Below are 14,880 nucleotides of genomic sequence, written 5' to 3' on the forward strand. Positions count from 1 at the left end.
ATTCTATTCATGCAAGGGTAAAGTAGCTTCTTACAAGTGCAGAGAAACATAAGTTTTTTGTAGAAGAAAAGAAAGAAAATCCTGCACAAAAGTTACAGATTTGCCTTTAAAGCTTAGGCATAACTCAGATCGAGCTAGAGTTAGAAACCTTAACCCTGGGCAGGGTTAGGTTACAAAATATCAGAGAGGAGGAAGAATCAGATCAACAAGCTAATCTGATTGCATGCAAGGATAGCTCTGAAAATATCTTCCCCATCTAGGAAGAAACAAAATCCTCGCGCAAAAGGAGAATTTTTTGTTGCTTATATGCACCTATAGGGCACAAAAGTACTCATTGTGCATTGAATGGGCATGGGTAGCATCTAAAACAACCTGTAGAAGTCATGTCTGGAGTAATGGAGGAGAAATCTGGTGGTTGGACGAAATCTGATCTGAAATCAAGCACCGACCGAACAAAGAAGATTGTCTCGATCATTGGGTTGACAACCACTGCCTGCAAAAGAGTTTAAATGCCAACGACTCAAAGAAAATTGAATACTAACCGTCGATCTGAGATTCACTTGAAGATGAATGCACAAGATCTCTCCATGTAAGCGTCCACCAGGACCAATACAAGATTAAAAAAATGGTCGTCGGATCGAGCCTTTATGAAGATTTGACAACTGCAGATGACTAATGTGGTGCCTCGAGCTCACATTCTTGATCGTTGTGAAATAGAGATAACACTCTCCTCCTCTCGACCGGATCACTTATCGCGCAGTTGTGCAAAAGTGGAATAGTTGTTAAAAGGAACCAAAGTCAAAAACTCCCGACCACGTGATAAGCGATAAAAAAAAACTCCCGCCACATGACCTCATCCCTTCTCACCATCGCTTATCGCGTTGTCACACGAAAATGGAAGATTGAAACATGGAACAAAAGTGGAAGTGTTTCTGCTCAATGCGACAACGTGATAACAAGGAACTTCGCCAACCAGTACGGGTGAAAGGGGTCAGTCTCGCCATGAACCTAAGACTCTTAAAGTGATGAACCTTAAATGATTTGACCGTCGCGACCGGTCAACTTAACAATAGAACTTGGAGCCTAAATAGATGAAAAGACTCCAACTGCTTGTTGCCAATATAGTGTGCATAACACGTAGGTTATGCAAAACTTAGATTTCTCATATCATTTATCTTCAGGGGGAGCATTGACACAAAAAGGGTCAACATTTTGGTGACTCAAAGGGGATGACAAGCCTACTTGGCACAAGACCAAAATTCTGGGATATCCATTGAGCATGAGTCAAGGCCTAAAACAAATAGATACTCTCTACCCCTGCAACCTACAAATATCAAAATCTGCCATTCTGGAAAGAATAGCCTATGCACGCCCACTTTTTGGAAAGCTGGAAAGAGTTGAAAAAGAACCTGAACTAGCTATATGCATTGCGTCTCAAAGAGTGGGCTAAACAAAGCCATTAATTGGCTTGTTAAAGTAGCTGCCTTTCTTGACCAATGTCTGATGCTCTTCATGTCTGTTGAAAACTAGCTAGGGAAAGAGAATTAACGAGTATCCAACAAATTGTTGGAATGCCTCCCAAAACCTAAGAGCAAAGAAACTCACCCATGCTTGAATTTTATCCTCTTGAGGTGGATGGGTTAAGAGAACTTGCTCTCCTTCGTGATGCTCAAGTTCATGCTCATAAATAAGCATGACAAGGGATGAATTGCAAATATGAGCCAAATGTTTGATAGGGCATCCCCTTGAAGGAAATAGATTTAGGCCATCATTGTTGGCCTACCCTTTGCTCTATTGATTTGGCAACAAAATAGACACCTCTAAGATATGCCCCTGCTCTTCAAAATTTATTACCTCTACTAGCAATGTAAGATCTTCTTCTCGCTCCTCTTGATTCAACCATCTGGAAGATGTCAGCTCAGTGTCAAAACTTGAGCAAAAGCGCTCAAGATAATCCCAAAAGGAATCATTCTCTGACTCCACTACCCCTGGCTCAGCTTCATGTTGTAGCTCAGATGTAAGCACATTCTCCTCCTTAGAGAAGGAAGGAAGCTCATCCCATAATGAGAAAATAGCCTCCTCCTACCCCTTTATTTTGCTAGCCATAGGGGAGCCATTTGATTGGCTAACACCACAAAAAACTACCTCTTGTCAGTTTGAAAAAACAAAATCTCTCTGCATCACTAAGGCCTGAGAGGCATCCTCATTTCTACAAGTGGCTTGCGACTATTGCCTCTTGATTGAGACCAATACGTTGTTAAATCCTTGCAACATCTTATGCATGGAGGTCTCCAAAGAGGACCTAAGCTCTTTAATCTTTATAGATAGTGGAAGAGGTGCAAGGTGTTGGCATGTTGGTTCTATTGGTATGGGCGCCACAGTAGGTTGTTGTGTAGGAGCCTTTGGGATAAGGGCATTGGAGGCCTTGGAACCAACTTTCTAGCTTGAATTAAACACCTTTCTGCCTTGATAGTAATGTCATAAGATCTTGGAAGGTTATCCCACCCATTGATTGTATAATCATAGGTATGTTGCAGTTTAGAGCCCCGAGGAAGTATAAAAAGATACAATTGGCAGACGATCTGACCAAAGCAGAGACTCTATCCCAAGTCTTTTAAAACCTGTAGTTAAAGTATACCATAAACTCATATGGGGCTCTTTTTATGGTTGTTAGTTGTTCAACTAGTGACAAGGGGTCACTCTTGTCTTCAAAACTCTTGCACAATCTTTCTCCTAACTCATCCCAGCTATGGATGGACTTAGAGAGTGAATCGCTATACCACTGCAGGGATTTTCCCTTAAATGAAGAGGCTAGAAGCCTCACTACAACAATGTCTTCAGTGACATCAAACACAATGCAAATGCTTGCAACATCCTGGATGTGCTCATTAGGAGTAACAAAGGTTTCCCCAATGAAAAATGGAATGGCCTTTAGGGCTACAAATGGGATGTCACTCTTTTGGGTTAGAGCTAAGGGGCTGCCACCACTAAAGGTGACAAGAATGTATTCTAGGGTCTGCCATGAGAAATAACAATTCCCTTTTCTTCTAGAATCTGAAAGTTCATACTATCAAAGAAAAATACCTCTAGAAGGTGCTCCTTGTTGAAAACCTTATGTGAAACAACAACTAGTCTTGAACAAGAGCCTGTATTTGATCCTTAGAGTCACCAAGTGCTGAATGTGACTAACTCTAAAGAAAAGGTTGCTAAGAATTGGATTGGATTCTTAGCAAGATGTTGAAATGTGTGTCCCACCAGGCATGCCAAAAACTGTGGTATGGCCGGTGGCTTGAAATGGAAAGGTCTGGTTGATGAATCTTCCTTGAATGCTCATAAACCTGTCCCACCAGGCGTGCCAAAAACTATTGTCACAAAAGTTTGCACCCTTGTTAAGCTCAACAACCTTGTGAAACATGGAAACAACCTTGCACATGTGAGGTTGAGTCTCCAGAGAAGACTGACTTCCTTTCCAATCTAAATGCAGAGTGTTGGACCAACTCAACGCTAGTAAAACTAATCTATGATCTGACAGGGAAAAGTGAGAGAGAGAAGGGTTGCTTGAAAGAAGGGAAAGAGGTTTGCACCTAGACTGAAATGATGATCTTCCATGCCTTTAGCTACACAAAACATCAATATTGTCTCATATTATGATGTTCCTCACAAGCATGAATATTATGATGTTTTTAATTGATCATAGAGCCTTTAACCCAAGTATGCTCATGATGTTGTTTGTAGCGTCTATATTTGATTATTCTCACGAGCATGAATGACCCAATTGATCATAGAGCCTTTTAACCCATCCATTAAAAGGTAGGGTATTTTTTGTTTCACATTACGATGTTGCAATGTCTATATTATGATGTTTCACATGAACCTATCTTTTATGAGATTAAGAGGAAAGAATCCATTCAAGTGAGTTGGATAAGAAGGGATCAACCCACAGTTTAAGAACCATGGTGGTGAAACAAAGATTTGATGTTACTCATAAGAGATAGGTTACTTGTTTCACACAATTCTTTTGATGTTGCCTAGGTTTCTATATCATACTTAGGAGGATAAAATATAACGAGATGGTTTAATTTGCTAAAAACCCAAGCAAAACATTGATGCAAAAACTTTCACACAATCAAATCCAAAAACAATATCATAAACCCATCTCTTTTGATGGTTCACATGAACCCATCTCTTATGAGAACATTTTTTCTCCTAATGCAATATGGATGGTGTTTCACATTATAATGTTGTAGTGTCAATATGGATGGTGTTTCACATTATAATGTTGTACTATCTAATGTTATGATGTTCCTTATGGTTGGCTTAGTGTGCATTTGCAAACCATTAGTCATGCCCATTAACTCATCCATTATAAAGTAGAGTAATTTTTGTAGTGTCACATTACAATGTTTCTCATGAGCATGAACAAAGTGCCCATTAACTCATCCATTATAAAGTAGAGTATTTTTTGTAATGTCTCACATTACAATGTTTCTCATGAGCATGAATACTTCATTTAGGACACATTATGTGATGGTTGAGAGCATATGTATGGAGCTTCCCCAAACTTTTTGCCCACTTAACTTACTACCCCATTTGCAAAACTTGTCATTTGTGATCTCACTCACCCTAGTGAAAGTTTAATTAAAAAACAACAACATATTGAACAACTAAAACATGAATTCCATAACCTGTGACAAATATTTACATCTGAATAATTAAAATTTATTGTTTTTCCAATATTTCATTAGTAACTATTAAAAACACACACTAAGTCAATGAAATAACGATTAAAATTTCCATTAAATAAGACCTTTTTGTTTATGCCAAACTAAAGTCAATGAAAGTCAATGTATACACCACATAAATGAATGCTGTAAGCAGCTGTAAGCAAAATACACACACTCCACAATATAGAATCTATACAAGTAAAAATGACATGGGACAATCACTCCATCCCAAATAGGAATGCAGCTTATCCTAGTAAAACTGAATATCACCCCTGAACAATGAATAAATGTTCGATGGGGTATCATAACCATCTTCATTTTTCATCTACGGGGATGTTGCTTGCTTGCGAATCCTACTGGATCTTCTCACTGGAGTTATCACCTTTGGATCCCTAACTCCGCCACCCTGAACATTTAAAAAATAGAATAAACTTAATAAACCAAGCTCAATATTTATGTATCTGTAATTCTGCGAAGTTAAAAGCTCTTGTATTGTCAGTAAACAGAACGACTATTCAAATTCAGACAAACTGGAAATTTTGAAGTTAGTTAGTTCTTTCTTGTATTACCTGTAGGCATTTACTATTATCCCTTGACTTGCAGAAAAATAAAGAGTCCAACTAAACATTGAAAAGGTCCCATTGACTAAGGATTCATGCTAGAAAGAGTGAGTTAGCTATCAGACAAATACAGAGACTATAAGCTATCAAAAGAAGTCCTAACAATCAGGGTACCCTCAGAGCATACTTAATTTTTAACCTCAGAGCATACTCCAGCTGTCCATATTAAGTAGCCGTTTGCTATTATCTTCCTTGGGCTTGCAGATAACATAGCAAAAGGTTATGTTGACTAAGGAGTACCTAAGATCATCCAAGTAGTATACCCGTAAGATAGTGGTTATGTTCTTGAGCTTGCAGAGATTAGCTAACATAGAAAAGGTCTGCAGTCCCTTGAGCTTGCAGACAATTACGAGATCGAAAGATCTTAACAATTTTGGAATACCTCAGAACATACATCAATTATACAAGTCCAAAAAAAAACTGGAAATATTTGGCGTCACTGAGAAATATAGATAACATCTAATATAGAAAAAAGTAGAATACTACAAAGTGCAGTCAAAAAAACCGAAAATATCTCTTGATAAGTAGACATTTTTAGACAAATACGAAGATCAAATAGAAGATTAGCTTTTCATCATTAAAAAGGTCCTAACAACTTTGGAATACCTCAGAATATACACCGATTATACAAGCCCAAAAAAACTGAAAATATTTAGTATCACTTGGTAAGTAACATTTTTAGAGAAATACAGACATTTTTAAACAAATATAGAAACCATCTAAGATAGAAAAGGTCCAAAATATCACAAAATACCCCTTAAAGCATGTTCCAACTATATAAGCCTAGAAAGCCTGGAATTTTTTAGTATCACATGGTAAGCAGATATTTTTGGACAAAAACAAAGACCAGCTAACACAGAAAAGACCAAATACCTCGAAATACCTCGAAATACCTTAGAGCATACCCCAAAACTAAGAAAAGGTCTTGAATACCCCAAAATACCTTAGAGCATACCTCAAAATACTTTAGAATATACCCCAAAACTAAGAAAAAATCCAGAATGCTACAAAATACTTTTGAGCATACCCCAAAAGCTAAGATAAAAATGATCCAGAATACTACAAAATACCTTAGAAAAAGATCCTTACTATAAAATACCTTACAGCATACCCCAAAGGGTTTGTGCTCACCCACGTAAAAAGATACTTCTCTTTGTTCCTCATGTCATTCATGATTGGTATAACCGGAAGCTCCACAACAGAACTATGGTGGACTAATTAGCCAAGTATTGCCTAGTACTGAATAATTTGAAGTGAATATTACTCCGTGTAAACTTCTGTTTACCTGCCGTTGATGGACATGAATACTAGCTCTAACTTACAGGCATAGACGGAGACAAACAATAACCAACAGCAGATGAATACCAGCTGTATCCTATAGGCATAGACTGACACAAACAATAACCAACTGAAATTTGGTTAGTCTCTTTCAAATACAGAGATTAGCTAACAACTACGGCATACCTCTACTATACCCCAACTATACCTCAGAGCATCGCTTAGAAAGTAGGCACTTGGAGACAAATACAGAGACCAGCTAATACATTCGAAAAGGTCCTCACTTTGGCATACCTCAGAGCATAACCCAAAGTAAGAGTCGTGCATAACCACATGCAACGATGCTTTTTGTCCTTCGTATCATTCAAATGGACATAACCAGAACAGAACTCTGGTGGACTGTTTAGTACTGTATAAGCCAAGTGGATGATGTTGCCTAATCCTGAATAACTTGAAGTGAATATTACTCTGTCTAAACTAATCTGTTTACCTGCTAATAATGGAGATTAACACCAGCTCTTACTTACGTGCATAGACTGAGATAAACAATAAAACCAACTGAAAACTGCCAGTTAAAACCAACTGTTTTGAAGCTTGCAGTTATGCTTCAAAAGGTACTCCAAGAACTAACTAAAGATTTCCTTTTTCTTGATAGTTGTAAAGGAGTAAAGCCAAGAACTAAGCTCTCATTTGAGAAACTAAAGTCCAAGAAATCTTTGACAAACTAATATCAGATTATTCTTTCAGGAATGAAAAATCAAGAGTACTAACAATATAAAAAGTTAAGAAGATTTTCGAATGACAAATGTAAAATATACCTCTTTCCGTGCAATCTTCTCATAAGTCGTGAAGCTCCCATAAGAAAGTGAGTCGGGGGAAATCTCTGAGGTAACTGCACTGTCTTGTTGAGTATCAGAGGAAAAGATATTTCCCTTTCTGAATCTCCTTTCATACATCTGAACAGATTTCTCCGGTGTATTTATTCTACTCATGCTCTTATCTGAACTGCTCACCTCCTCAGGATGATATTCCGCAAGAAGTTGTACATGAGGATAATTCCTTGAAGAAGGAAAATGCACTGGCGAATATGTCCTTTCCATACGCTCTAGGGTTGGACGAATCTCTTTTTCTGACTCTTTCTTTGCAAAAAATTCCACAGTAGGCTTGTCTGCTACAACTTCACGCGGGATTTTACTTCTCTTCCTAGACGCATAAACTAAGTATGTAGCAGCTATTACAGAGGCTACTAGAATTGACAGAACAGCTCTTGTTCCAGTGGGTAGAAGTCCTCTTGGGTTTCTTCTAGGGATTTCAGAAGTCTGCACTTCAGAGCCTTTTGAGTCCTCTGCAGCAGTTAGAGAAGATTCTTTGGGTTCATTGCTCTTTTTGGATTCAATGTCCTCTGCAAAGGACTTGTCAATTTTCTCAAGTTGAGAAGCATGATGTGTTTGGTGTTCATCAGACGGAACCATGGATGGCCTGCTCTGCTTATTCAATACATCATCTCCACTGATTTGCAAATCTTCAACAATATTTAGTGACAAAATCTCCACTGGTTCAGAAATTTGAATAATTTCAGGAACTTCAGGAATACCATGTTCTTTAGAAGCATGCCCAACGACATTTTGTGCCTCTTCAGATTGAACCTCGGACCAAGAGTCTTCGATTCCCCCAACTGCATGCTTTGCTTCCTGTATGTCAGGATAGAAAGAAAAGGGTTCTTCCGGATAGGCACGGGCTTCTAAACTTGATGGAGAGGAAACCACATAATCTCCACTTCCATGTACTTCTTCCACACTGTCCTCATCTAGTAAATCAGAAGGAAGGGGTAGATCAGGATTCTTGTGGAGAACATCATCATCGGTATTTACTTGACCATTTTGCTGTATACTAGCATCAACCGATGGGATTTGAGAAACATCTTTGACAAGTATGGCATCTAATGCCTCCAAAACAGCCTTTGTGCTGCTCTGCTTTTCTTTAAGGTCCTCCCTGCCAACAGAATCGACACTGTTGATGTCATCCTCTTCGTCGATCCCCATATGCAAACTTCTACCGCTTTCTTCTACGTCTCCAGTGCAGCTATCCTCAAACGAGATCTGCAGGCCATCTTCCATGGAAGACTGTGTTCTCATCCCTAGCTTGTTGGAAGAGGAATCAAACCAGCTTTTCACAGTTTTTTCAATAACTCCATACTTCATCCTTGAATATCCCAAAACAGAATAACCAGCACTTTTGACAGAATCCCCTCTCCAAACCACAACTAAATTTTTAACAATATCAGCAGCAGAATCGTAAAACTCACCTCTAGCCAATACATTGTTATGCAAAGAAGGCGGCAAGAGACCAGGACTGCCTGAGCTCAAGAGAGCAACTGAAGAAACGAGCAAAACAAATCCAAATAACAAAAAAGTTCTCAACCACCGAGAACCCTGTTTTTCTTCTTCCTCGTCCTCGTCATCAGAGTCATCTTCTTTTTCCTCCACTTCTACCGTAGCATTCTTTTTTGAGTCAAACTCTAAACCATGGTTCCAAGGGTTTTGCTCAGGATTTCCAACTGATGCCAGTTTTACTTGTAAATCCTCATGGGTTTCTGCATGATCTAAATCTTCAGAAGATATGCTACTGGTATCCATTCGTTCAGCCAGGGATTCATTCTCCTTAGTCTCAGTTACCCCGCTTTCAGGAGGAATTTCAGATTTGTTGTAATCAGAATTTCCAACTGATACCAATTTTACTTGTAATTCCTTCTGGATTTCCCTGTGATCTAAACCTTCAGAAGATTTAGTCTCCGTAACCCCGCTCTCAGGAGGAGTTTCAGATTCGTTTTGCTCAGAATTTCTAACTGATACCAATTTTACTTGCGATTCCTTATGGGTTTCTCTGTGATCTAAATCTTCAGAAGATATGCCAACAGCATCCATTCGTTTACCCAAGGATTCAATCTCCTTAGTCTCAGCAACACCAGTTTCAGGAGTTTCATAATTGAAGAATTCACGTTTTCCAAAGCCCTCATCTTCCATGATATCAATGTCCAGGCCCCTATTGGGACGATACCTAAGGAAATCAGGTCGTGGGGAAAGATAATTCCTTTTGGGGTCATAGGGAGGAAGATGAGTAGTACGCTCTTCTCCGGGATCAGGGAACTGGGACAGAAAAGATAAAGAATCATTATCTGTACTACTTACAGGAACCTGATAAAGAACCCTACGGACATCTTTCTTGGTCTGGTTCTCCGGCAGTGTTACAGATCTAACAAAGCCCACCTCCATAATATCCCTTGGAGCTTCCTCATTTTCTTTCATATAGGTATCTTCCATCATAGGTTCACGGGAGGCAGGGAGATTCATGATATGGGGGTTGGCAAAATCAGAGGGCTCCTTGGCTGGGATTTGCGAGAGTCCAGTGGATTCATTTCTTTCAACAAGGATCCTCTTTTTTGAAGAGGCGGCCTTGGAAGCTGCAGAAAACGTCGGAGACATGAAATTCTTCATACCTTTGGGTGCAGGGGACTTTGCTGATGCAGATTTAGGAGGGCATTGGCGGACATTTTCAAGTCCAATTTCTTCAGATTGCCATGCAGGGGCGTTGAAATCTTTGAATGGGGAGGTCCTTTGAGGGTAATCTGCATAGTAAAAACAGATATTTACAAACAATTATATGTTTTTCCAGTTCCTATTAAATTTCATTTAACAGAGATCGAAGATTATGAGTTTTACAGAATCCTTACCTGCTGGGCTGTTGGCTGGAGTAAAGCTGGGGGCCTGGTTACCATTTCTGGAAGCAGTTGCCTTGGGAAGAACATTGACATTGAAGCTCTTTCTGAGGCCGTTGTTGGAATTTGCCTTGTTGGGCCTGTTTGCTGCAGAAGGCGAACACGTTCTGAAGGGAGAAGCCATAGATTGTAGCGCAGTGAAAAATTGAAGCGCAGTGAAAAATTGTAGCGTAGATTTGATTTCAAAGAGTTAAAAAATGTGTAGTGAAAAATGGTTGTTATATTGGCCTCCCCTGTAAGCGCTTTCTACTGGAAATCTTGAAACGCCTTTTTCGAAATTCGAACTTCAAATTGAGCCGTTGCAAAGGAGAGCCGTTATGGTCATCTATCTAACGGTTCAAAATAATCTTTTGCAGATGATGGTCAGGTATCCGTTAGGGCTAGAAATCGGCCCACTCGAGTCCTATTTCTTTGGGAAACGCAATCGGCCCGTTGGCATTCAAAATTTTGATTTCTTGTTTTAAAATGAACGGTCTTTGCTTTTTTTTGGCGCTCCTTTCAACTTAAAATGGACGGACTCAAAATAGGACATTACATTCTTATACAAAAACTTTAATTATATAGGATATTTTATGGGAACACTTTTGTAATTTATATTACATAAAATATTAAGAATATATATATATATATAAGGTTTATTTAAATATGCTATTGTTTGTTTAAGAGATTAAATTTATGTGTTTTTTTCAACGATCTAATAGCACATTTTAAGTGCTTTTAATAGTTTAGAGCAATCTCATAGATGCAATCATTCAAGAGATTTTGATGAATATATTAAAAAAATTGACTTTCATTGTATAATAATTTATCAATATGAATAATTATTTGGAAAGATGCTAAAAATAGGTAAATAAGTCTTAACCATAAGGCTTTTAATTTTTGTAGCCACTGACAAATAATTTAATGCACCTCTTTTATAGTTGATCATCCTTAAAAATTTGAAGTTTTTTCAAACATAAAGTTGTAAAAATGTTGGCATTAAAGTTGTCATTGATGTCAACATGTGTGTGTGTTGAGTTGATGAAGTTGCAGAAGAGTGCCGGTGATGCCATTGATGTCAACTAGGCAGGTCAACTTGCAGGTTGCAGATTAATTAGAAGAGTTGCTATGATCAAGTTGATGGATCAATTGTTGAAGAAGACAATGTTGTTGTATACTCCCACAATGCCTATAAAGTCTATGAAGTTAAATCATGTATATCGGCAAGACTCCATTGTGTTATACCGATCACATTATGGTCTAATAAGTAAGCATCAAGTGATAATATCGGGATAACTAATACCGATATGTGTTGTGTAGATAATATCTGCTCTGGTGGTCATATCCGAATAGCTAGGCCAATATCGAATAGTGAGGTGGAAATTGCTATCAGCATAAGTCATGTCGATGTCGGGTCGTGTGGAGTTTATGTTATATCGGATCAGGATAACTATGTGAATAACAAAGCGAGCTATACATCAAAATAGCTGATAAAGGCGGAGTAACAGGTTTGTGTCATACCAATAGAACTGACTATCTCGATATCAAAGTATTGAAATATCTATGGCGGCCAGAAGACCGAGGATACCTATCGGAGTAGCTATTGAAGGCGGAATGACTAATCTCAACTATATCGATAGACCAAACTATCCCAACATCTGCTTATTGGGATACTTTATGCCGATGTAGACACCATCAGTTCACATTCAAGATCGAGATAGCTATCCCGACGAAGGCAAACGTAGAGATGACCCCTTGGGTAAGATCATCGGAATAACATATGTTGATAAGTTGAAGGACTGTGGAGTTATCATTTCGGAGTAGCCTATGTCGATGAGGTCTATCACTGCGGAGTATGCATTTTGGGATACCTATGTCGATAAAGGGAGGTAGACAGTGTGGCATCGGAATAACTTGTTTGGTTGATCTAGCATGTTTTCCCTATGCTGATAGTTATAACTATTCCGATGAGTATTTTTTGGCGTGAAGTTTTTTAGTTCACTGTAACCCATGTCGATATGGTCTGTCTACCTGGAGATTGAGCTTTGGGTAGCCTATGGCGATAAGAGAAATTGAAGGTGTTCATTCTTCATTGGAGTAACTCATGCCCACGAGAGGGATCAAGGGCATCAAATGATCATCAGAACAAGTTTTTATGGTAGTGTAGAGGCAAGATATCATTCCGATAGTTAAAATTATTCTAATAGTAGGTGAGCAAACCGACATCGGGATAACTATGGCGATGAACGTGAAGACAGAAAAATCCAGTTGACAGAGTTGATCGAGATAAGTGTTTGTTGTCAACCCAATGTGTTTGTAGAGCATGTCACCGTGCAACTCGATAGTCCACATAAGCCTTGACCAAGTTTGACCAAATGACGTGGCATGTATGGAATGAATAAAAAAACACTTTTCAAAAAGATGAATGGTTTATTTTCCAACATATTTGAAGATTGTAACTGATTGTGCAACCATGTTTGTGAGTTGATGTACTTAGAGGTCCACAAGGATGCTGATTAGGATTGACAGAGCGACCTGGACGAAGAATATGATGACATGTGTGCTCCAGGTGGTCAAACAAAAAAGCAAGATTGTTGAACAAGGTGTTGACGGTCTAATGAAGCTATTGTTGATCCAAACAGGGCAAGTAGTTGGAGAATTCATTAATGGTGGATCCAATGGCAGACAAGTGTGTGGCTCAAGATGATCAATCAGATCTTATGGATAGGTTATAAAATCAGGTAGTTGTAGGTGAAGCAGCCGATCTTGCAGATACAGAGCTGACCGAATGAAGAAGCAGGCAGAGAAGATACACATATGACCGTGCAGAAAGAGGATAGCTATGAGGCAGTTGAGTTGGTAGAGAATTCATAATAGAACATAGAGATGATGTGGCACATGGAACTGCCACGATGATGATTATGATCAAATCCTCCTGGTTGAATCTAGTAGATCTGTGACTTAGATTCAAAATTGATCATGGATATAGTTTCGCAGGTCTTGGAACTTGATTTTCCAATTGGGAGAATGCAAACCGATTGAATGGACGATCACGGTGAAGAGTAGATCAGTGCAGTGAATGTGATATGACAGGGGTTGTTGTCTTGCTATGTTAGCTATGTGGAAAAGTTGTTGTGAAGTTACAAAGTGTGTGTGCTGAGAGAGATGAGAACAGATTTAAGCAGGATTAAGAGGTAGAAAGAACAACAATAAACAATTGTGAGAGTGTGATCACAGAGAGTGAGAAGGCAGATAGCAAAGACATAGAGTATAGTAAATTAGTGATCTGCGACTACGATAGGGGAGTGTAGGTGTGTGAGTGGGTTGTTGATCAGGGGGGAGGATGTTGCCAGAAATAGAGGTTAAAGAAACAAAGTAGAGAGAGAGAGAGAGCGGTGAGCGGTTGCAGAAATAGAATAGAGGAGAGCAGTTCAAAATAGAGAAGAGAGTGTGGAAGTGTCTCTACGGAGAGTGGAAGAGTGAACATATAAGAGAGTGTAACAACTAAGCCATGAGAAGGGAAGTTCTGAGAAGGAATTGGAGAGCGGTATAGACCTGATCTAAAAAGTGCAGAGCTAGAGTAGACAAAATAGCAAGGTAGAAGGCAGAGACAGTGAAGAGAACATAACAACAATTAGAGTGCAGAGAGTCAAGACAACTAGATATAACAAGATATTGAGCAAAGGTATAAAGAGCAACAGAAGGAGAGCAGAGAGAAGAGAGCAGAGACAAATAGAGGGTAGAAAGATGAGATTGAGGCATAAAGACCCGAGGATAGAAGAGAGTCAATCAATCTCAAGAGAAGATTAGTAAGGTGTTGAAAAACCTCATTTGCAACAAGATATCTAACTTGTATTTGTTATCTGTACTTATTGTAATCTTTGAGTGGGTGCTCTTTTGGGTTGTATCCCATAAATTATAGGGGTTGGTGCTCCTTGGGTTGGTGGCCTAAAGCTAGGGGTTGGTGCTCTTTTGGGTTGGTGCCCATAAAAGTGTTACTACTTATTAAGTTGCCAATAGTTTTATGTCAAAAGTCATTCTATATACTCTAGTCGGTTACCTCTACCGAAATATTCAGTCGGTAAGCACAAAACAGTCGGTTATAGAAGAAAGTAGTCTCAGAGCTTAGTATACACCGAGCAGTCTACTGAGTAATGTTCTATGACTACTGAGCAACAAAGATGATACACCAAGTGAAACGTGTTACCAGATTCATTGAACTTGGACACGCATATGGAAACGTGTTACAAGATCGAGGAACATAGAATCGTTATCTCATTGGAAATTGCACTTAAAGATTCTGTATGATTTCAAGGTCATTTATCCAATGAAATATTTTGCATGGTTATTCATTCGATAAATCATGTTTGTAAGATTGAAGCATGAACCTGATCACCAACATAAGAGATCTATTTGTAGACACCTAAAAATGGTCAACGCTTGCGGAGTCGTATTTTAACATTGGCGCATTGCCTTATTTTAGGGTTTTTGCGTCGCATTAACA

General features: G+C 38.8%; 1 protein-coding gene across 1 annotated transcript; it reads right to left on the bottom strand.

Moving 5' to 3' along the window:
* Positions 1 to 4,769: 4,769 nt before the first annotated feature.
* LOC131071811 (uncharacterized) lies at positions 4,770 to 10,711 on the bottom strand. Its single transcript, XM_058007772.2, has 3 exons — positions 10,353 to 10,711; positions 7,441 to 10,247; positions 4,770 to 5,130 (listed from the first exon to the last, which is right to left on the bottom strand). Exons 1-3 carry the CDS (start codon positions 10,519 to 10,521, stop codon positions 5,050 to 5,052), a joined length of 3,057 nt encoding a protein of 1,018 aa, XP_057863755.2. The 5' UTR covers positions 10,522 to 10,711; the 3' UTR covers positions 4,770 to 5,049.
* Positions 10,712 to 14,880: the final 4,169 nt, after the last annotated feature.

The sequence above is a fragment of the Cryptomeria japonica genome, chromosome 6, assembly GCF_030272615.1.
Source record: "Cryptomeria japonica chromosome 6, Sugi_1.0, whole genome shotgun sequence".
NCBI lineage: Eukaryota > Viridiplantae > Streptophyta > Pinopsida > Cupressales > Cupressaceae > Cryptomeria > Cryptomeria japonica.

What these genes read in the sequence shown, in the direction of transcription:
- LOC131071811 (XM_058007772.2), bottom strand. Translation starts at nt 10,521, where the DNA reads ATGGCTTCTCCCTTCAGAACGTGTTCGCCTTCTGCAGCAAACAGGCCC. An exon ending in TCCAGCCAACAGCCCAGCAG is followed by an intron (nt 10,248 to 10,352) that starts GTAAGGATTCTG and finishes TTTACTATGCAG; the next exon opens with ATTACCCTCAAAGGACCTCC. An exon ending in AGAAGATTGCACGGAAAGAG is followed by an intron (nt 5,131 to 7,440) that starts GTATATTTTACA and finishes TTAAATGTTCAG; the next exon opens with GGTGGCGGAGTTAGGGATCC.